This window comes from Netta rufina (assembly GCF_964035555.1).
Source record: "Netta rufina genome assembly, chromosome: 8".
Taxonomy (NCBI): domain Eukaryota; kingdom Metazoa; phylum Chordata; class Aves; order Anseriformes; family Anatidae; genus Netta; species Netta rufina.
Genome location: NC_140131.1, coordinates 23107377 through 23128636, shown reverse-complemented (window position 1 = coordinate 23128636; position 21260 = coordinate 23107377). Strand labels below are relative to the sequence as shown.

Below are 21260 nucleotides of genomic sequence, written 5' to 3'. Positions count from 1 at the left end.
CTGATGTCCCACATGCCAGGCCCAGGCCAGGCAGCGAGCCCCGACCCGGGGCTGTGGAAGTGCCTGGTGCTGAGCACGGTCCCAGCCCCAGGCCCTACCATGGTCAGGCAGGGCCCACGGGTGGCACGGTCATATTCAACATAGCACCCAGAGGTGCCAAAATCTCCATCAGGCCCCACATCCCAGTAGGCCATGCCTCCACCTTCCCAGTATTGCAAGGAGTGAGCCAGGAAAGCCCAGCTGGCAATGAAAATCCAAAAACATTCACTTTGTGGAGGGTACCACTGCGATATTCCCTCCTTTCTGAGCTGTGCCCATGGAGCCGCTGCGGACACCACCATCCGTGCTGCATGCAGGGACCGGCTGCTGCCGCCACTGCTCCGCCGAGCGGAAAATAATTCAGTAGGACACAGAAAAATTATCCAGAATAAATATTTACAAATCGCATCATGGGGCACTTGGTGGTTGCACACCAAGAAGTGGCCAGTCATGTGGTGTTGACTGCTCTTGCCAGACGCTAAATGGGTTTTTAAACGATAGCAACAAAAACATGTCAGGACTTCCCTGCTGCTCCTCTTCCACGTTGAGCAATGGCTGTGGTCACCGCTGGGGCCTTGTGCAACGGCAGGAGGGCAGCTGGCTCCGGCAGACGCAGCCGGGGAAGGAGTGGGATCGTCAAAGCCCAGTCTCCCTCCTCCAAAGCCCGGTCCTGGGGGTGTCACCAGCTCTCCCCATGGCAAACACAGTCCTTCCAGAAAGCCCTTGGTGTGTTTTGATGGGGCATTTCTTGCATTCGATGCCTTTCATGCGGCACCGAGGGAGCACATCCACAGGGAAAGGCTGAGACCTGCGAAAAGGAGATGCCGGCGCTTCCAGAGCCTGGTCGGAGGCCGCCTGGCCCAAATCAGCTCATCCCAGCACACGTGGGCGAGGGCAGATTTCCGTGCCTATTGCATGCGAGCGGGCACACCCTGACCCTGACCCATCCTCGCTACACCCAGCTCCATTCCCCTCTTGCTCATCACCCCGCTCTGCTGCTCCCTGCTCCCAGCACAGCCCTCCCACTGCTCGGCAGCAGCAGGGCCGTTCCTGCTGAGCTCCCTGCGGGACCAGGACCGAAAGGTCAGCCCTTCAAATTCCCTTTGCACCTATCTTCCCTTGCAGAAGACACGAGAGCACGTCCTGCTCCCTGGTGTTGGGTTCTCTGCTTTCCTGAAGGGGAGAGGGCGGCAGGGCTGCAAAAACCAGGAGAGGACAGTGCTGTTGGGAGAGGATGTGCTGCTCCACCAGCTCTGCTGGGCAGCTGGAGATACAATGCAAGAAAAAAAAAACAACACGACTGTTGTTCAAAATTGGATTTCCTGTAGCTAAGACCCCTTGGGGGCGGTGAGACCTGCTGTCCCGGAGGAGCTGAGGGCATTCCCAGCCTGCTCATGCACAGGAGGTGATGCCTGGGAAGGCTGCCCTGACCATCTCTTCTCTCTCCTCTTCCTTACAGCAGTGGTGAGAAGTTGAACAAAGCACATCGTGGTCCTGCTCACAGTTCCCTGTACAACACACTGCAGCACCTCACTGCTCCATCTCCCATGTGGCTCCAGAAGAAAACCCAGAGCCCAGTTCCCCCCATCTCCCACCCCACACTCAGGATGGAGGAAAACCGGCCACGATGGGAGCTCAACACCTTGCCTTAAGGGACCAGCTGCTGGCAGCAGCCTCCAAGAGCATTTCCTACCAGAGACAACTGCCCCAGAACAGCCCCTGCCGAGAGATGACTCACGGGACGGGTATGTGCTTTCATGTCCAGTTTTATTAGTGTTGCATTAGTACCATAAAATAGTTGACGAGGTCTAGCACGTTGCGGTTTGTTCCAAAAAAAAAAAAAAAAAAAAAAAAAAAAAAAGGCTATTTACACTTAATGTCTTCATAAAAAAAAAAAAAAATAGAACCCAAACAATACAACGATGAAACAGATGGACAACTCAGGAACCTACACAGTGGTAACGTCCCCCTGTGCGCTGCGGTCCGGACGAGGCTCGTGGCACGCAGCAGAGCACAGGGCTTCCCCGTGGCGTCTCCAGCGGGGCAGGTGATGCTCTCTGGCCAAGGTGCAAAGCAGCAGCTGACTGCTGTGGCCAAGAGCAGAGCTCTTCCTTAAGGAAACCAGTCACCTGCTGCTTTCCAAGTTGGCCTGTCCCCTTCTCCTGCCTGTCCCACGGCCGCTGACTGTCCCTGCAGGAGGGTTTCCCCTGACAGCCCTGCTAAAGAGGCTCCAGAAATCCTCTGGGAGATGTTGCTGCTCAGTTCTGGCCTTCTCCCTACCTACTTGCTAAGCCCAGAGGGAGTGTCACACCAAAACGGGTCACCACACAGCGATCCACCAGACTGAGACCAGAGGAACGGGGACCTTGCATCCAACCTAGCTCCAGGGAAGCACCAGGCCCCCCAGCCCGGTGCTGCTGCACAGCAGGACTGCCCTCACCCCAGGATCCCCCAGCACATCCAGCAGCAGCAGGCCGTCAGCTCTGCCTCCTCTCAACAGGATTTTCTTAAAATTTGAGGTACCAGGTGCAATGCCCTAAGCCCTGGCTCTCCGCTATTCCTTCCAGCACCCATTCCTGGTGAGAAATGACCAGGCAGAGCCATTTGGGGCAAGCTGCAGCTGAATTCCTACTACCCCTAAGCAGGACGAGGCCTTTGCTGTCATCTCAGGTGAGCAGGGGTCAGCATGGTGCTCGGCCAAGCTGGATGACTGCACACCAACAGGCACAGCTCCTCCAGCCCCAGGAAGCCTCCAGCCTCCCACCCCTGCCCGCCCTGCAGGATAAAGCAGCAAGCATGTGCTAATAACACAGCGAAACACGGCCACGGGGACGGGGGCTCTCCCCAGGCTCATGTGTAATTAAGAGGGACTCCGCAGCTCCCGCTGAGATGTGAAGGGTACGGAATGAAGTGAGCAATGACTGCAGCGCTGAGCTACACAAGCCACCCAAGACCCCTGCAACATCGCTAGTGCAGCAGGACAGCCAGCAGCCGACCGGCCCGGGCAGGGCCAGGGACAAGCCTTAGTCTCCAAAAAAAACGAAAGCAGAGGAGCAGGAAGCACAAGGTGCAACACGCCGCCACAAAACCCTTCCTTCTGTCCTCTGCTCACCAGCACTGATAAACTAGGTCAGCCTCGCGCAGCACAGCGACAGCAGCGAGCCTCTTCTTGAGGCCTCACCTCTGAGCAAGGAGGGGCCCTGCTCCCACCAGCAACTGGGAAGGACACCAGCTGTGTCGAGCCCAATCTCACCCGGGCTGGTGAGGTAACACCGGGGTGTTTCTTCCTTTAAATTGCACCTCTCCCCAAACCCCTCGAGCTGAACACGGGGCTACGCCGCCTCCTGCCCCCAGCCATCTGTCTGCACCCAGCAGCTCACGCGCAGCCACCTCTCCCCCCACCATGCTCCCAGCCCCGGTGCTCACCCCAAATCCTGCTGGGAGAGCAGGAGCTCGCCTGGAGGGAGACCTGAGAGCTGCCAGACCCACAGGGCACAAACCCCGCGGGGACGCAAGCCCTCGGGCGCGCAGAACTTCCCGGGGAGTTTGGTTGTACAGAGGTGGCACAAAACGCAAACCAAGGTGAAACGCAACGAGCACGAGCGCTCCTCTCACACACACACACACAGAGCAGCGCGGGGCAACACACATTTACAGGCAGGACCACAGAAACCCCGCGCTAGCTACCCTCTGGTTCTGTACAGCAGGTCGAAACGCGGGGAGGAGCACGGCCACACTCCCCCCTCGCTCCCCAGTAAACAAAGTTATTGCAGGCGGTCAGTCTGTCTGTCCCGTCCCGTCTGATTTCCTCGAAAAACCTTTTTTTTTTTTTTTTTTTTCAATGCAACAGCCTCAATCAAATTAAAAAAAAAAAAAAGAAGGGAAAAGCGATGTGCTTATACGCCTTATACGCCATCTCCCACGCTGCTGCTGCTAGGCAACGCTACTCAATCCTACAGCATCAGCTCAGGGCAGCCAGAAATGCACGAACCAGTGGACACACGCCGCCGTTTGCACCGGAGCTGAGCTCCTGGCACAGGCAGATGGAGGTAGAGCTGCCCGTGGGGAGGAGGAGGAGGACAGCAAGAGGACGAGACGGCCTGCCCAGCACCACACAGCGTCCTCCTCCCGCGGGGGGCTCGAAGGGAATGCCCTGTCCCCGGCCAGGCAGGGTGCACTTGTGCTGGGAAAGGATTTTGTGAAATCAAACTCGGCGAAGCAGCCCCGCGACAGGCACCAGAGGCAGCAGGGATCACGCTCTCGCCTGGTGACCCCTTGCTCCCCGTCAGCAGCAGCCCCAACAGAGCACACCGCCAGCACCCTGCTCCAAGCCACACGGGCAGGAGCCACCGAGCAGGACAAAGCAAAATCTCCAGACCTTCAGAAACCAAGGGTAAGGAGGGAAAAAAAAAAAAAGAAAAAAAAAAAAAGAAAAAGACAAAAAAAAACCTGACCAGTGGATGCTGGGAAAGGTTCAGAAGCATCACTGCTTCTGCTTGGAGCCAGACCTGCCCACAAGGCGGGGACCCAAAGGACCCCACCAAAGCTTCAGTCCCTCACCCCGAAAGGCCAGATGTGCTTTTCCACACAGCAGGCACACGCTGCTCCCTCAGCCCCATCTACCTGCTTCCAGTCCTTCCTGCGAACACCTCGGGAAGCCCAGAGAGCAAAAAGCCACATCCGTAGCACCAGGGCTGCCCGGAGCTGCTGCCTGCCACACCTTGCGGGAGCATCCCCTTGTCCCTGCGAGATGCACACAGCGAACACAAACACGGCCAGAGCCAGGCCAAAACGAGCCCCGGGCACGAGACACCACAAGCCTCACTCCTCCAGCTCCCCCAAGGACACCTTGCTGCCCCGGAGGGACAACGAACCTGGCTGCCTTCATCCTCCCCCGTGTCCCAGCTGCAGCTTGGGACTGAATCTCGTGGCAAAGCCTCAGCCCGCAGGCAGCGCCCTGCAGGGACAAACATCCTGCTGGGAAGGGAAGGGACGCAGCCCGTGGGGAAATAAATGCCCCTGCGAAGGGATATCCAAAAAGCAGACGGTAAGGGCAGCTTCCTGCAGGAGGCCACCTGCCCGCAGCACCCCTTGCGGAGAAATCCTGGGTGTTAGGCTGGGCAGGGTGACCATACACCCAGGCGAAGCCAGCAGCCGGCTCCGGGGAGCACGGCGCAGTGGGAGCAGGACAAAGGCAGAGCGGATAAAGCAGCCCAGGCGGCCTCACGCGTGCAGTCTGACAGATGGACGGGAAGGCAGCTGGACGTGCAGAGCTGAGCCGGCCCTGACTCCAGCCACGACAGTGATGCATCACTTCACAGACAACGGCTCACCTTCTGGGTTTGGGGTGGGGGTTTTTTGGCAATTGGATTTTTCACACCCCACACCCCCCGCCTCTTATTTTTTATTTATTTTTCTTTTTTTAGAAAGCGTTAAAAAAAATCTGCGGCTATTAAAAAAATCCTTTCCCTTTAGAGGCTGGGCGAGGTTTTATTGACAGGTAAATAACCGGTGTGAGTATGTAATAGCAGCGACCCCACTGGCGCGGCGTCCCTCCGCAGCGCAGCCAGCGGCGGGGACGTGGTGACTGGCTCGGTTTGGTCGTCGTCACTGACCTGGGACACTGGAGTTCCCCTGCACCTCGTGTTTCCCTAATTCCTGTTCCTGCCCAACCCTCCTCAGGTGTCACCTCAGCACAAGCACCTGCCTGTCCTCGTGGCGGACTCGGTGCACCGAAGGGCGAGCTCCTCTCTAGATCTCCCTAGCCATGCGGTTTGTTTCCCCAACCAGACCGCTGAGCTCCCTCCAGCCTCGCTGATCTCTCGTCCTTTGGCAGCAGGAAGAAAGACTGGCCCTTGGTTTTTGCTAGCAATATGGAGGGAGGGGGCCAAATGCATCGTAACGTGCGTGCTCTTCTGCAAAATCTGTTCCAGCTGATCCGCGGCTCCCCAGCCCGCGGCGCACACCAATGAGGTCTCAGGTTAATAAGCAGTGCAGTAATTCAGCTATCTGCTTGGAAGTGGTAGGTGTTCTCGGGCAGGTTGCCTGCTCCTGCCAACTCCCCCACAGCTTTGTTGTCAGCACATCTATATTTAAGACTGTTTTGTTGTGTTGTTTGTTTGTTTTTTGTTTTTTGCCTTTGTTTAAAGGGGTTTCCTTCCCTTGTAGTAAACTTAAGAGTTAATAGAAAAAAGTAATTCAAAAGTAATCCAAGCACATCTGTAATTAATTCTGCAGGAGAGGGCAGAGCGACGCGAGTCAGAGTTGGCACGCAGTTCCTGGCTCCTGGTGTGCAGTCCCTGGGACGGACAGAAGGTCCCTCCGCCGAGCGGGGCTAGAAGTTAGATTTGGAGTGTCCAAATATGCAGATGGGAAAGTGCTTGACGTGAGAGGACCACTGTGCTGCCAGCTGAAAGAACTTGACGTCGTTCCACTCTACCCCATCGATCAGGACTGCAGGGGAGGGTTAAAAAGGAGAAGAAAAAAAAAGAAGGTGAGTTAAAAAATAGCAAGTGGAAGTGGTCAGCCAGAAATGGCTTTGCTAGAAATCTCCCTGCAGTCAGCAGAGGGAAGCCTGGCCACGTTCTGCGCTCAGGGTACGAGCTGCTCTGCCCGGCCACCCTCCTGCTGTCTCTGTAAGTGGCTGCAGGCATGAGGGAAAAAGGCCAGAGTGCAGACCAGCTTCAGGGAGAACAGCTCAGGCTGCTCCTGCAGCACTCCTGTACTATCGCTACGCGCTGACGCCGCAGCTCCCCAGACCACTGATTTCAGCTTCACCTGATCTGATCCCTCCGGCTTCCTAAACACTCTCCGCTTTCTTTTTCTGAGCAAATGTGCTCTCATAGAGATGGAGACGAGACTCTCTTCATTGCACTTCTAAGGGAGATCTGTTTCCTGAAGAGGTGATGCATGTTCTGCGACCACCCCTTACGCTCACCCCTCTCCCAGGGATCGGGCCAGAATTAAGGAAGGTGACCTAAAAGCAAATCTCTCTGCGGTTATCAGTGAATTATTGGGGATTATTAACTGGACAGGGTACAGACACGGGATGCACAGCTCTGCTGACAGGCATTTTAGAGCATCTGCAGGCAAACCTATCACTGTGGTGTGCCTTTGTGCCAGACTCCTGCCTAGAGGAGCAGGCACTCACGGCCCTCCACCATTCCTTCCCAGATGTGCACAAGGAGCCCTGAATGACAGGGAGGGGAGATGGAACCCGGCCCAGTCTTTGTCCTCATCCAGGGCACTGATTCAGAGGAGTTCCTAGGAGAGGGAGGATTTTCCCACATCCCAGACCTATTAAGCCATCCCCCACGCGGGCCACATGCAAGCGCTTCCCCAGGAAGGCCCCCATTACGTTGGCTCCAGGGCACAGGGCAGGAGACCAGCTCAGCTCTTTGTCTGCAGGAAGACATTAGCAGCTGAGCCTCACCCCGGAGCCTGAGGGGATGCAAGCCACACTTACCCCGCAGCATGTTCTGCTGATGTTTCGCTGTGCAAATCAACCTGCTGATTCCTTCAATACACTGGCTCTTTGACTCGACCTCCTTGTCTTTTGTTTTCTTGGGCAAGAACATCACTGGAAGAAAATCAAAGCGGCATAATGTGAATCTCTGCCACTCACGGGAGATGTACCACCACTCCTTTGGGTTTTTGCATTTAAATGTTCACGCCTCAAAATTCTAACCTTGATTTTAATTTTAACCCATTTGGCAGGTGACATTGCACCATCGCCTGTACACACGAAGACTTCAGGCCTGGCTGTCTCTCCAAGAAGCATTCCCAGCTCACAGCCAGGCCCCGCAGGGATGCTTCAGGGGGACTCCTGCTGCTCTGCAGGGACGCTGGGCTAACAGCAGCATGTGCAGCAGGCCCCAGCCAGGGATCTGCCGGGCGGCCGCACCACCTAGGGGGAGTCCCACACACTGCAGGTGGCTCCCAGGCGCAGCGCCGCACTCCAGCCAAATCGGGCATGCACCCAGGCCCTGCAGCCAGCCCAGAGATGAGCTCTGCTTGTGTCTCAGGATTGCTTCTCCCCTACAGACACGCCACTTTGGAGAGATGTGGCTGGGGGTGAGAGCTCTGGTCCCAGCAGTGCCTCGGCTATGATGGCCCTGGGCAGCCTGGCTGCAGTTACGTGCCCATGTCCTGCAGCCACGGGTCTGGGAGGCTCTGCAAACCTCCCCTCAGAGCCCCCAAAACTCTGCTTCCACCAGGATTGACTCCCAGGCTCCTGGGCAGGAAGATGTTGCACCAGACAGCTACTGGCAGTCAAATGCAAGTGCAGAACTGCCTCGCTGCTTCCCTGTAAGTGCTCCTCTGCAGAGCTGTTCACCATTCCTAATGGTTCACGTTACCAAGGCCAGATGTAGATACAGAATTACTGACACTACCTAAACCGCATTTTTTTGGTAAGAGAAACACACTCAAAGCCATGAACTTAATCAACATCAGGCTTTGTTTGCACTGAGAACTTCTCTTTTACATCTCCTTGTCCCACAAAGCACTCAGTGCAGGAGCACCAGAGCTTTTGTTGCTGCAAACCTGCTGGGAGTGACACCACCTCCCCCAAAGACGAGCACAGCTAGCAAGGATTTGGCAGGTCTGGCTGTGACAGCTGTACTCTAACACCCCAAACCCGTACCAGTGGGTTGACAAAGAACACAGGGAAGCTGTCCAGAGCAGCGCATCTCCTGGCTTTCTGCACAGCCACCCCCAAATGACCTTTCTGCGCCCCCACCTTTGTTCTTCTGGGCTTTGCCACCTTAGCTGCTCAGCTGGAGGTGTGAAGACATCCCCTTCTTACAGCACAACGAGGAGCCACCCCTTCAAACCATCACCTTACACAACCACCTCTCGTCTACAGACAGACGAGGGATTTGGGGGCTAAAAATATGAGTAAGTCACTGCAAGGAGGGACTGACAAGTCAGCCTCAGAGTGGCAGAACAAGGAGAGCAGCATTGCATTCCTGGCCTCTGGCAGCAGCAAACGCGTGCAGCCTACCTTTCTTGTTCTTCTCTTTTGTCACGACAGTCATGGACATGGTCGGAGTGGTGGCAATCTCACCGCTGGCAGGTAACCTGCTGACCTGGAGGGACCGGAAAGTGCATTTCAGTGTGTTTTTGGTAGTGGAGGGGTCCTTCTTCTCCGGGTCTCTCTTTCTGTCCACGGGTGGAGCTGCAATCCAGTAATCCACCTGCAGGCCCATCAGCTCAGCACCAAGGCTCTGGCTAGAAAACAAGACAGGATGATCATTTCTGTGCGGCAGGCAGCAAAGTTCTCCCCATCTGTGTTTTTTCAGAGTGGCTGCTGCTCTTGAGCAGCTGGTGAGAGGACAGGCACCTGTCCTAATGCCCCACCAGGTCACGCAGGAGCCCTGATTTCCAGGTCCCTGCCCCAAAGCTGGCGCAGGGCAATCGGCTGCACAGCCCTGCTGCAGGCTGGGGAATTCCTGTGCTAGGAAAAGGCTCTGCACGTCCTGCCATGTTTGCTAAACAACGGCAGATTTCAGGACACAACGTGCTATCCAAGACTCCCGCGCACTGTGTGGTAACAGACATGTGTCACCAAAACACGCTGCCTGCCTTTCTTGAGCCAGAAAAGGGAAGATGAGCAACCTGGGAAATTCCACCGCCCTCCCTGCCCGCCCCTTGCCTCTGCATCAGGGGTTCCCACGCAGTGGGCCTGCAGCTGACCTACAGCCCCTGCTTCTTCCCACACAACGACACGGTGTTGAATAATATGCAAGGACTCGACAAAATCTTATCTACCAGTCTGCTGGCTAATTACATTTAACTGTGTGCCCTGCTTGAGAAATGGCAATTGTTAAAAAAAATTATGAATCTGTGCTCTTGAATAAAATAAGCATCCGTCTACATCCCCTCTGTAATAAGAAGCTCTCATGTAAAACAAGGACGGACCATTGTTACAGTCCTCTCTGCAAATCATTTCCTTTTCTTTGTCGTTTACTCATCTGAAGCCAGACAGCAAAGCAGAGTTTATCTTGGATCACCAAAACCAGGGTTTGATTTCTCAGGACAACTTCCAAACTGAGATTATTATTTTTTTAATAAAAAAAGTTGCAGTTTCTCCGAGTCTTAAGGCTCTACATATCTCATTTCAGTTGTAAAGACAAAGCATTTTTATGCTCCCACTTTGCCTGCACAGGACATCCTGCTCCATCCCTGGTTAAACGCATGGGTTAATCTTTCAGTTTGGGTCACCCTCCACCCCCCTGTGCTGTCACATACAGATCAGTGGAGACGGAATAATGTTGAACCTAAACTTCCTCATTTCTTGATGATTTTACTGCAGAGCATTAGGCTAAAAAGTACCCGATTCCCAAAGCCGAGGTGTTAGCTTCAGACGTGCCACCTCCACGCCTCGCAGCTCTTACAGCCTAACGGGTCCCCAAACCACTTCCCCATTTGAGAAGCCCGTGGGGAACTCACACGGGAGAAGCCAGCTCTGCTCTCCAGAGCCTGCACAGCCCCAGCAGTGCCAACCTGCTGCTGCTGGGACCTGCCTGGGCAGCAGGAGGGCTCCAAGGGGCTCAGCAGCAAGGACTGGGGGGAAGCAGGCTTCAGCCTGCCCCAGGAGGCCACTAACACCTTCCAGTCGCTGGGCACCTGCTAATCTGGGACTTCCACATTTCCAGTTCCTCTTGTTAAAGGAAACTTTAACTTCTGATATCTAAAACAGGCTTGAAAGGGCCCCACAGGGCTCTCTGGGGTGGTGGGTAAGTAGGAAATGCTGTTTAGGGAGAGCATGTGAGGCCAGTCTCTGAAGGCAGAGCGTTCTTTGGGATTACGGATGGCAGAGGGGATCCCTGTATCACCCCCTAGCGTCAACTGATGCATCTGCTTCTCCATGAATGTCGGATCTGCTGATCCTGCTGCCACAGAAGTAGCAGAAAAAAACGTGGTCCCAATCCACCTTCCCTGCCGCCAGCATCCCCTTCCTTTCTCCCTTTTAACCGACCTCTTGCCAGTCTCACTTCGTCCCCCCAGGCCTCGTACCACAGGTTTGGTGAACCACAGCTCAGGATTCAGCAAACCTAGCACCACGGTGATTTTGCAAAACTTGAGCTTCTTACCTCCCTGTCTCCTCCTCCCCAAATTTGGGGAATCCGAGCTCTTCTTGTACCTCCTCCTAAGATGCTGCTCAGCCCCTTGGTCACATTACCTGCACTCCCCTGCACCGCGTGCTTCTAAAGGTGGGTACCAGAACCACACACAGATTGTAAGACAGCTAAGGCAACATCTTGTTTGGCAACAAAGCAGGAGGCCTGCTCAGGGCAATTCTTTTCCAGTAATCTTCTCCTGGTTTCCTCCCTTTACCTGCAAAATTCTCAGCTAAGCCAGAGCTTCGTGTTGCCTACAGGTGCTGTCTCCTTGCTATTCAGATATGCTCGGATGGAAACTGCAGCTCCATTATGCCACTGACAGCTGTCAGCTCACCATCCCACAGAGCACCTCTGCCCTTATAGTTCCTTAAAAACATTTTATAACAATTGAGGGATTAGGCTAGCTATGGAACAGGCATCTGGGTGATGTCCACATCTTGTGTATTAGGTATTTTTTTGGTCTACATCTCTCCTCAGCAGAATCCAGTCTCAAAGGGCAAATACCAGAAGAGGGAGAACACAAACCTTCCCAATCAGATTTCCTCTTCCCTGTGTGTATCATAGCACAGGCAAGGGGGAGCGTAATGAGACAAAACGAGCTTTACCTTGAGGACGAGAAGCTGCCTGTGACAGACGGCGAGGAAGGTGGCGTGGGGGAGGCTTCTTTCACAGCAGGAGACACAGAAGGCGGGGTAGAAGAAAGGACACTGGAGCTTGAGGGAGCTGCGTCATCAGAGTCACCTTGCAGAGAAGAAGCCACAGTTTGTCTGGGTTTGTCTCAGGGCCCAGCACACGCACGCTAGGATAACAGCTCAGTCTGTTTGCCCACACACCGCACAGATCTCTGCTGGGTTTGTTCAGGCTCCATCCAGAGATCGGCTAGCTCACCGGTTCTGACTGCCCCCATGCCCACATCACGTGGGTATTTGTTCTGTATTGGGGTAAGAAGCAAACTGGCTGCCCGTCCTGGAGTTCCCAGGGTTGGACTGTGTTTGATGCTGAATTTATTAGGTGACTGAGCTGCCCCCTCTGGTTTGGAGCAGGAACCTCACATAACCACAGCGGTGAACCCACCCCAGTGACAAGACGCATAAAAAAGGGGCTTTGCTCAGATCTGAGTGGAAGTTCCCTGCACGAGGGTGAGGGAATTTCAGCTGGCCTGAAGCTCCTCATACAGCATCAAGAAAAAAGGCTCCTTGGGGTGAGGACAGCCACTTGGAGTTAAATGCAACAGAGAACTGAGCGCTAATAAAAGCAGTTTCACCTTACAACACCTCGAGACACAAACAACACATAAGCTCATTCAGCCTGTGAAATCAGCCTCCCACTGTCCGTACGACACAAGAAAGCGCACACAAGATGCTTGTTACCTGACGTTGCAGAGGATTGTTCCACTATTCCAACCTTCACCACCTAGAAAGGGGGAACAGAACGGCACAGCTCTATGAAACACGAGTCCCATAAGTTTCAGGAGCCCTCACCTCCCAGACTAAGCCCAACCCTACACCCCCCCTTGGCTCTGGCCCTGCAGAGCAGTGTAAAAGCATGCTAGGAAGCCGAGTCTTGTAAGGGCCAGGCAGGTCCCAGCTGTGTCCAGCCAAGCTGAACCAGCTCACCACCTTTCCCTGAATTATCCAAAAACCAGCACCGACCCCACGGAGCTGCTACAGACTTGCACAGCTCTGACTAGCCCAAGGTCAGCCCCAGGCTGTGTCAGCTATAGGGGCTGCCTGTGACACCTGTGGGAACATCTCTTCAGCATGGCTCCGATGCAGCTGCTAACACTGCTTCCACCACACAACTGCAGCCACTTCCAGGGCTCACCATGGCTTGGGTTTCTTAGGAAACCACAAAAGGGACAAAGTACAGTCTCCAGACAAAGTTTTCGAATCTCCAAACAAGAGAAGAGTCCAGCAAAGAATATAAAGCTCCTCACAAGGCCAGTGGGGCACAGACCAACTGTACATGAGATAACCCATCACATGTACAGCTCAGGACAACCCCAATCACACTGTAAAACAGACACAAATGTGTTCTGGTATGAACAACCACCGGTCAGTGCAGCCAGGACAAGAATAAATGGCACCCTCAGAGAGCTAACAGGAACCTGTGGAACAGGGCATGCTGCAAGCAAGCTCCCAAGAACACACTAGGCCTAGAGAGATAAAACCCTTGGAGATATAAAGCAGGGCCCTGTTGGGATAATCTGCATGGGCATCATTACTCCGTGCACCGCAGCAGAGACCCTTCTTAAGGGCCTTACACCTGTATGCAGGGCTAACGTCTGCACCATAAACGTGCTGACAAGTGGGGAAGAGCTGCAAAGTGACCTCAAGTCAATAAAACTTGTTTTGGAGTGAGAAATTACACAGCTTGGCCTATTTAGCTTGAGAACAGAAGATGGCTAAGTTCAGGATGACCATGTCTAGAGCACATCTCCAGGGAGTAGATTACAGGAGCAAAAAAGATCCCGTCATTAGAAGCAAACGAGTCTGCACAGTTCCTGGAGGGGCAGGGCTGTGCTGTACACTCAGCACCAGCTGCCAGAGCGCTGTCAGGTAGACTCTGTTAGCTCCAGGCTTGGAAAAGCCATCTCGAACCGCAGCTGTATGTGTGCAGCGGCTCCCCGAGAGGACGCTGGCTTGGGAAAAGGAGTTTGGGATCTTAGCAGGGGCTGCAGCTCAGTTTGATCACTCTCTGTTCAGAGGGGAATAAGTCAGGCCCTGCAGTCCAGCAACCACTTGTGCTGTGTGAGTTAAATGTCAGGAGGATGTTTCGCAGACTGAGTAGCTGGGAACAAGAGGAGGGGAGGCAGAAGAGTCAGAGGAAGAACGAGCAATACAGAAAATTGCCTACAGCCACCTTGATCTGCAAGCCAGAAAGGAAATCTCTGTTGGCCTTTTCCCTCCTGCTGGCTGCCTGATGATGCTCGAGCTCAGACACAAGAGGAAGACGAGGTTCAACACCTTCCCCTCCCTTCATTATTCAGGGAGGGGCTTGAGTCTGCTGCAGCTCCAACAAAGCCTCCATCCAGCCAACCTCCTCTCCCCTGGGGAAGGATGTGCATCCTGTTAACTCTCCTGGCACCTGGCTGAGGATGCAGCCTCTCCGCCAGCCTCTGTGCCCGGCTGGTCCCTCGTGAGGCTCTGCTCTCACCTCTTCGGAGCCCAGCTGAGCAGCACGGCGCTGCCCTGCTTGATTCTGGATCAAACTCTGCATGACCCGGCTGCAGGACAGAAGATTTTGCAGCCTAGAAACCAAGAGAGTCCAAGCAGCATCAGGAGACACAAAACCACAGATCGCTGGCTCCCTCCCCGCCTTGGCCAACAGCTCCAAGCAGGCTGCAGCTGAAGGACAGAATGGTTCATGGTCAGCTTTGTACTTGGTGAGAAGCCTGTAATTGGCCCTTAAGAGTCTCTTTGGACATGTCTCATGGAGAATTACTGTGTCAGGAATATGTCAGAGGCAGGAATAAGAAGCATTTAATTTGACCCTCTCTCCCAGCCAACGTAGGAAGCCAACCCATGTCTCCAAGGCAAAATTTGGGGAGGTTGGCAGCATTACACACACAACAGACCTGTTGACTCTTCCCCTTTCAGACAATCAAATCCAGTCTGGATAAAGTGCTGTGCTGTAAGTACAACGATTGTTCAAAAGGAGCCGGACAAACACTCCCATTGCACGTGGCACTGAACTAAACCGGCCCCAAAGAAAAGCTTTGCAGAGCTTAAACAGCTCCGGCAAGATGAATCCAGGAGCTTTCAAGCACTTCTGGGCTTTTCCTGTCACTGGGAAGGTGACCGGCTGTCTCCTAACAGCAGTTCTTCACCAGCAATCACAGGACACGTACAATATCACAGCAAAACTCAGCAGCAGGGAGCAAATCAGGGAGATGTGCCTGTGCTTTAGCAGAAGACATCTTTCCTCCAACCAACAAAGGTGTATCGGCATCACAGGAGCACCGCAGAGAGATTTGTGCTGAGATGAGACCCCAGAGTGAAAGCAGGGTCAGCCTGAGTGCAAGAGTGGATAAACTCTCTGAACTCCATGGATCTCAGATTAGCTCTGATGCACTGACAGGGATACAAATGGGAACACACGAGGCAGCCCAACGCAGAAGGCAAAACAAGACAACCAGCATGCAAGAAAGAGAAGCTACAGGAGAGCAGCACAAGCTGTGAAGAGGACATCCAGCAGCTGAAGAGCAGTCAAGGGATATCCTTTGGGCCACAGGTCAGTGACTGGATACCTAAAACTTAAGGAATTGAAGAGCATGATCAAATCAAGGGAAGGAATCTAGAAAAGGCAGAAACATTGTGCACAAACACGTTCTGCACGTGGCCACACAAGCTGGGAGCATGAGGACGGGAGGAAAATCAGGGAGCATTATCTCAATTTACATTACTTATATGTGTACTGTCTCTCTACATACTCACTTGTTAAAATATCTTACACAGCTCCTGCCTCCGACAAACATAACCATGGCATTGTGACCTCCCTAGAGGGATGCACCCTCCATTTCCCAGGAGTAGAGGGGATGGTAAGAGGACTGGAGACTGCTCATGACAAGCACACAGGACTGACATCGGAACACAAATCTGGCTGAATGGATACACGGGGCAACGTTCAGCACAGCGAGCCTGAGGGCAGGTTTTCAGGAACGCAGCCCATTCCTCTGCACGTGGCCAGCAGTGAGTGACTCCCACTAACTCGGTGCTTTGGCCTGCAGCAGAGACAGGCTGCGGGTCGGAGCACTTCAGCATCACGCTTCCTTCTCTGGAGTGAGAAGAAAGTGCTCCTGCTGCACCCCAGAAAGCAGGTGACAAGTTGGTTTGAACCCCTGCGGCTCGAGACAGTAACCAAGACACACTCACCCCGACAAAGGGAATGAACTTCTGCGAAGACTCTTCATCGGGGCTAGAGGCAAAGAGAAAAGAGTTGTTAATAGCCCGCCTCCACGGGCACGATACTCACTTCATACGTCGCATTCAAGCATGCAGCGGGGACGGACAGTATGCAAGCGCCAGTCCAAGGTCTCCTCTCACGGCCCGCTGCCAGCACGGGTGGGGAGGAGCACACAGCCTGCGGCACGCCTCTGAGGGGGAAGGCCCCTCGAGGGAAGCGTCTCCCTTGTGCTGGACACAGAAAACATGCTTTAGGGGCAGACACACGGGCTCCTGCCACGAGGAGACGGGCCTGTGGCACGACAGGGCGGGGAGCGGGGCGTTACTTACTAGTCCCTGCAGCGCTGCGCACGCCCGGCCGTCACGCCTGGGGAGGGAGTCATACCTTGCACAGCCCGGCATCGCTACAAGCAGTTACAGCCTGCCACGGGGTTACAAGCCGTGACACGTGGTTACTGGGGCAGCACTAGCACGTATGGACACACACACACACACATCACACGCGCGTGTGGATGCACGTTCCCTGCCACCGGGAGCTTGCAGCCACGGAGACAGGCACCAGGGCGTACCGGGGGGGTCGGGACACAGCTGGAGGACAGCACACGGCTACACCAGGGCAGACAGCACGCACGCGGTGCCTGAGGACAGCACGGCTTTCTGCAAGCCTCTCCTGCTCTGCTCCTGCCTCGGGATTTGGAAGTCGGGGGGTGATGACAACTAGGCCAGCCATGAAGGCCACAGCCACACCTAGCAGGAGCCAGGGAGAACCCACAAAGACAGGAGGGGAGGATCCGAGCGGGAACCCACGTGCAGCACTGGAAGAGGCCACACAGCTCAGACACACCGCGCTTCTCGGGGCCAGGCACAGGGAGCAGGAGCTTTCTCGTGGCCCTCCTCTCGTGCACCCCTCAGAGCACCGCCACACGCAGGGCAAACTCCGACACCACCTTCACCCAGAGCACTGCTGGGCACAGCGCAAATATCTCACTAAATCGGGTATTTCTGCACCCTTTGCAGCACCGAAACGCACCAAAGTTGCCAACCACCCTGTGGCTACCGGGGGCTGCACCGTTTCCTCTAGGTCCTACGGAAGGAGGGGCACATAACTGCAGGAAACGTGACTCAGAGGTGCTTTTGCCTCCCCTCCTGCCTCACCTCCGCTCTGCCCCGAGATCTGCAGCCAAGCTGGGGGCTTTGCTTCCTTCCTGCCTTCAGCCCCAGGCACTACATCTTGCCTCCTTCCCCCAAAGCACAGCAAACAGCAGAGCCCACTGTTTGGGGTTGGAAGGCAGAAAGGCCACATCTTTCCAACCACGGCTGCAGGTCCCCTGGCAAACAGATCTCCTGTGGATGTCAGATTTCCAGCTCCTCTTCTGCAAAGGGCAAGGAGACCCACACACAGATGTTGGAGAAGCACGAACAGCAGCTCAGCTTTCTGCTCCTCTCTTCAGCTCCACAGGCCACGAAGCAGGCAGAAGAAACAAGTCTGGGAGGGAGGGAGGGAAGCACCATCGTGGTCTCGTCACCCCACAACCACTGGGTGGCTTTGCTCTGGGCTCCTGAAAAGCAAACCTTGCCCAATTCCAGCAGGTAACATGTTCCTGCTCCGCTGGGAGCTCAGACTCTCACCACAGAGAGCCGAGGGGCAGCTGTGGAATAAATATTTTGCTTCAGCCACCACTTGTCGCAGCTCACAGTGATGCACAGGCTGTCCCTGAAGGAATCCATCTGGATTTCAGCTGGGCTAGGCTAATCCTGGCACACGTCTTCTCGGGATCTCTGATCTCACATGCATGCCTCTGAAAACACAGCTTATCAGAGCAGCTGCTCTTCACGTAGACCGAAGGACAGATGAGATGGCTGTGCTTGTTCTTCACTTTATCTTTTATGCTCTTTCCAATTTCTTATCCTTTGGGATCGCAAAACATTCATCCAGAATCCTCTCACCTTGGCCAAGGCCTTCCACCACAGCCCCTTATAATTTATAGCCAGACCCTAACCCTTGTCTGTGATTTTTCAACAGCATCACTAATGCTTCTTCTCCATTTCTGAGGAATATAAAAAAAAAGAGACCTGTGCAGAGAGGCTAGAAAGCAACTCTTCTTTATCTGGAATGGGTTTTGTCTAATTATTGGTACTGATTGTGCAAAATCCATCCACCTGAGATCAATCCTTCAAAGGTGAACTGTCCAGGAATAGACTCACATACTCCCTCCCCACCAGAAGAAATTAATTCAGATGGAACAAAGACACACGGGCAGATTTAGATGCTTTAAGGCTCTTAGAAACAACAAGCCAAATCACCAGGAGTCACCCACCTGGCAAAGGGAAGGAATAATCTCTCTCACTTCTGGGACCAAGTACAAAATAAGCCACAAAGCACACAAAGGTTACAGTGAGGGAAACTGAATAATCGCTTCCTCCACTTATGCCCGCCGTTAGCCTTTTCACATTTCATTCCAATTTAAGCAACGCAGAGCAGATTCATACACAGCCACACAACTGTGATTTCCTAGCAGGAGGGTCTCAGATATTTGCTTTATCCCAAGCGAGTCCTGCAGGGGATCAACAGGCAAGAAGGGACTTCACCACGACAGGACTTGCAGCCCTCTGTGCGAGTTCAGGCCAGGCACCAACCCTCCAAGGTTTGTCTGTGGTACGAAGCATCCTTCCCACGGAGGAGCTGCTGCTCTCTGCTGCCTAATGCTGCCCCTGTCCCACCAAGTCTCCAGTGGAAGCTCTCAGCCAGCATCGCTCCCGTTCCCACAGCGGGTTGGCCATGCTCAAAAGGACATCCAGGGTATTTCCTGAGCCTTGACTCTGTCCTCTTCCACATTGCTCCGCCAGGCGAGGGGCACACAAATCCCTGTTACATTTCCTTTGGCTTCATGAGGTTCACGCAGCAACAAGGCGGGTGATGTGGGCACTGCTGAGCCAGAGGAGGGACCGGGTCCATCTTCACAAGCTGCGTTCACATTCAGGAGCTGCTGCAAGGTGGGTTTTAGCAGCAGCACTCAGAGAAAGGACCTGGACTCCTTGCCCTGCAGGCAGAAACCAGCATTACCCCTGCTCCCTGTTGCCCAGGAACCTGGCTCACCTTCCAACCCACAGCACTTCCTCATGTTTCAAGAGTCGGTCTAAGTTCTCCTTACAACACCAGGTTTTAATAAACACGTCACGAGGCAGGACCTAACCCAGCCCTCGCCCTTACAAGCGAGCAGCGCTTTCTTTTCCAACAGCCAAGCTGCTCCCAGGTTCATGCAAGTCCAAGCCACATGGCATGGGCTGTGCTGGACACCAAATTACAGTGGGTGACAGCAGCCCAGGTACACAGAACTGAGCAGCAATCCAGCGAGCACCTTCTGACAGCGTCAGATCTCAAATACCACGGTGCTTTGTTCAAGAAAGCCAAGCAGAGAGAGGCACACCTCTGCCAGCACAGCCTCGGCTCCCCAGGTGCTGCCTTGCCAATTCAGTAACCACCAGCCCTCCCAGCGCTCAGGGACAAGGTCGGTCACCCAGTGCAATGCAGACAGGTCGACATGACAAGCATTTCCTTCCTGAACACCTTCCCCTCTCCCAGCCTCCCCAGTTTCAGGTAAGGCCAGCAGATGCTGCAAAAGAACAGGACAAAGCTTTGGCTCCATATGCAGCCCGTCACAGGCAGTGCATGCGCCAGCCTCTCGGCATGACAGACAGAACAAGGGGACGGGAAGGACAGCAGAGGTCAGTCAGAACAGGGACAGCTAGCGATAAAGTTAGGAAGCGGCTCATCACACACAGCTACGTCCTACAGGCTGGCTGGCTGGCTTCGCTCTCCTTGGACCTTGGGCTTGTTTAACAGAGCAAATGCTAGGATCCTGGGAGATTTGCCTTGCAATTAAATTAAGGTAGGTCGTGCTGCTGGTTCTACCTGGCCCATTGCCTTGCAAGGTGGCCTTGGAGAAGCCATTCCCCTCTGGCCTTGAGGGAGAACCCCAAGTGGCACAACCCCAAACCCAGGGGCTCGAGGCATGCCCTGAGCCAGCGAGTGCCACCTAGAGCACTCCAGGTCCAGCAGATGGGGAATGAAAAACCTTTGCTCAGTCCTAATCCTTCTGGAGCTATGCTGCACCCTCTGATAGCTGTAACCAAGCAGCAAGGATTAACTAGCAAGTAGGGAAGATACAAAACCTACCGTCTAGGTGTCTTAATGCTCAAAGCTATTTCCTTAATAAGCCCTGCACTCCACTCAGTGTATGCCCTGGCAACCCGTCTGTGTGACCCAAAGGCAGAGCGGTTATTTTAATGATGCATTCTGCCAGCAAATGCCATCGTTTCAAAGCAGCGAGCAGAATTTAACCTGAAGCACAAACTGAGCATCCCAGACCTGCACGAACTGTTAAACAAGGCACAAAAGACCAGCTCATGGGTGGAAGAGAGACAGGAGATGGGAGAGGGAACCTAAAAGGAACTGATACCTTAGAGTAAAATCAAAATGAAAGCTCTTTTTCCTTTTCAGAAAGCAACCAAAGAAAAAGATAAAGATGTTATTATACTTACAACAAAGTGATGAATTCATAGATAGTGCTAACGGAAACACAATGTCTGTGTTCTTTTTCCACAGTACTGCCAATGACAGATCGCTGTATTTCCAAAGAAAGCCACGTGAAGAGAGAACTGTCCATCCCTCCCTGGGACAGCTCGTTCCTCTAGCTCACTCTGCAGTTTACCCATGTGGTACTTGGCTAAATGTGGAAGCTGTTCCAAAGTGGCCACAGATACTAAAAGACTGTAGGCTATGCCACAGGTCTGACTCAGTCTCAGTGATCTCTTCCAAGCAACGTTCTGCAAGGTTGGAACTTGCAGCATGATCTGAACCATCTCAGCAGTGGCAAACATCTCACTGCAAGGTCCAAAAGGTCTAAAATCCAAATGGATGAGACCGGCTTGGAAAAGAGGTCATGCGCACAGCTGAGAGGGGTGTGTGTTGCTGAAGTAGATTTCAGGTGTTTTTTTCAACAAAATACGCTAGTTGGTCTTTCTAGATACTCAAAATGATTAACTGTGCATCAGTGACAAAAATGAACCTGTAACTGAATGGAGAAAGCAGTGGAGATTCATGCAGAACCCAGCAACTGAAGGAAGGAGAGAAAAAACAGCCCTCAGAAGGGGTTAACACTGCACTAGGGGTGACTGACCTTTGTATTTG

General features: G+C 53.8%; 1 protein-coding gene across 6 annotated transcripts in view; it reads right to left on the bottom strand.

Moving 5' to 3' along the window:
• Positions 1-1910: 1910 nt before the first annotated feature.
• The window catches only part of PACS2 (phosphofurin acidic cluster sorting protein 2), a 69186-nt gene continuing 49836 nt past the window's right edge, over positions 1911-21260 (bottom strand). For all 6 annotated transcript variants that reach the window (XM_084291073.1, XM_084291075.1, XM_084291074.1 and 3 more), the window contains exons 19-24: positions 16040-16082; positions 12536-12578; positions 11771-11906; positions 9044-9270; positions 7505-7618; positions 1911-6492 (exon numbers count right to left, since the gene is read on the bottom strand). In XM_084291073.1, the coding sequence (XP_084147199.1) occupies positions 6374-6492; positions 7505-7618; positions 9044-9270; positions 11771-11906; positions 12536-12578; positions 16040-16082 (682 nt within the window). In that variant the 3' untranslated portion in view covers positions 1911-6373. The remainder of the gene's footprint in view (positions 6493-7504; positions 7619-9043; positions 9271-11770; positions 11907-12535; positions 12579-16039; positions 16083-21260) is intronic.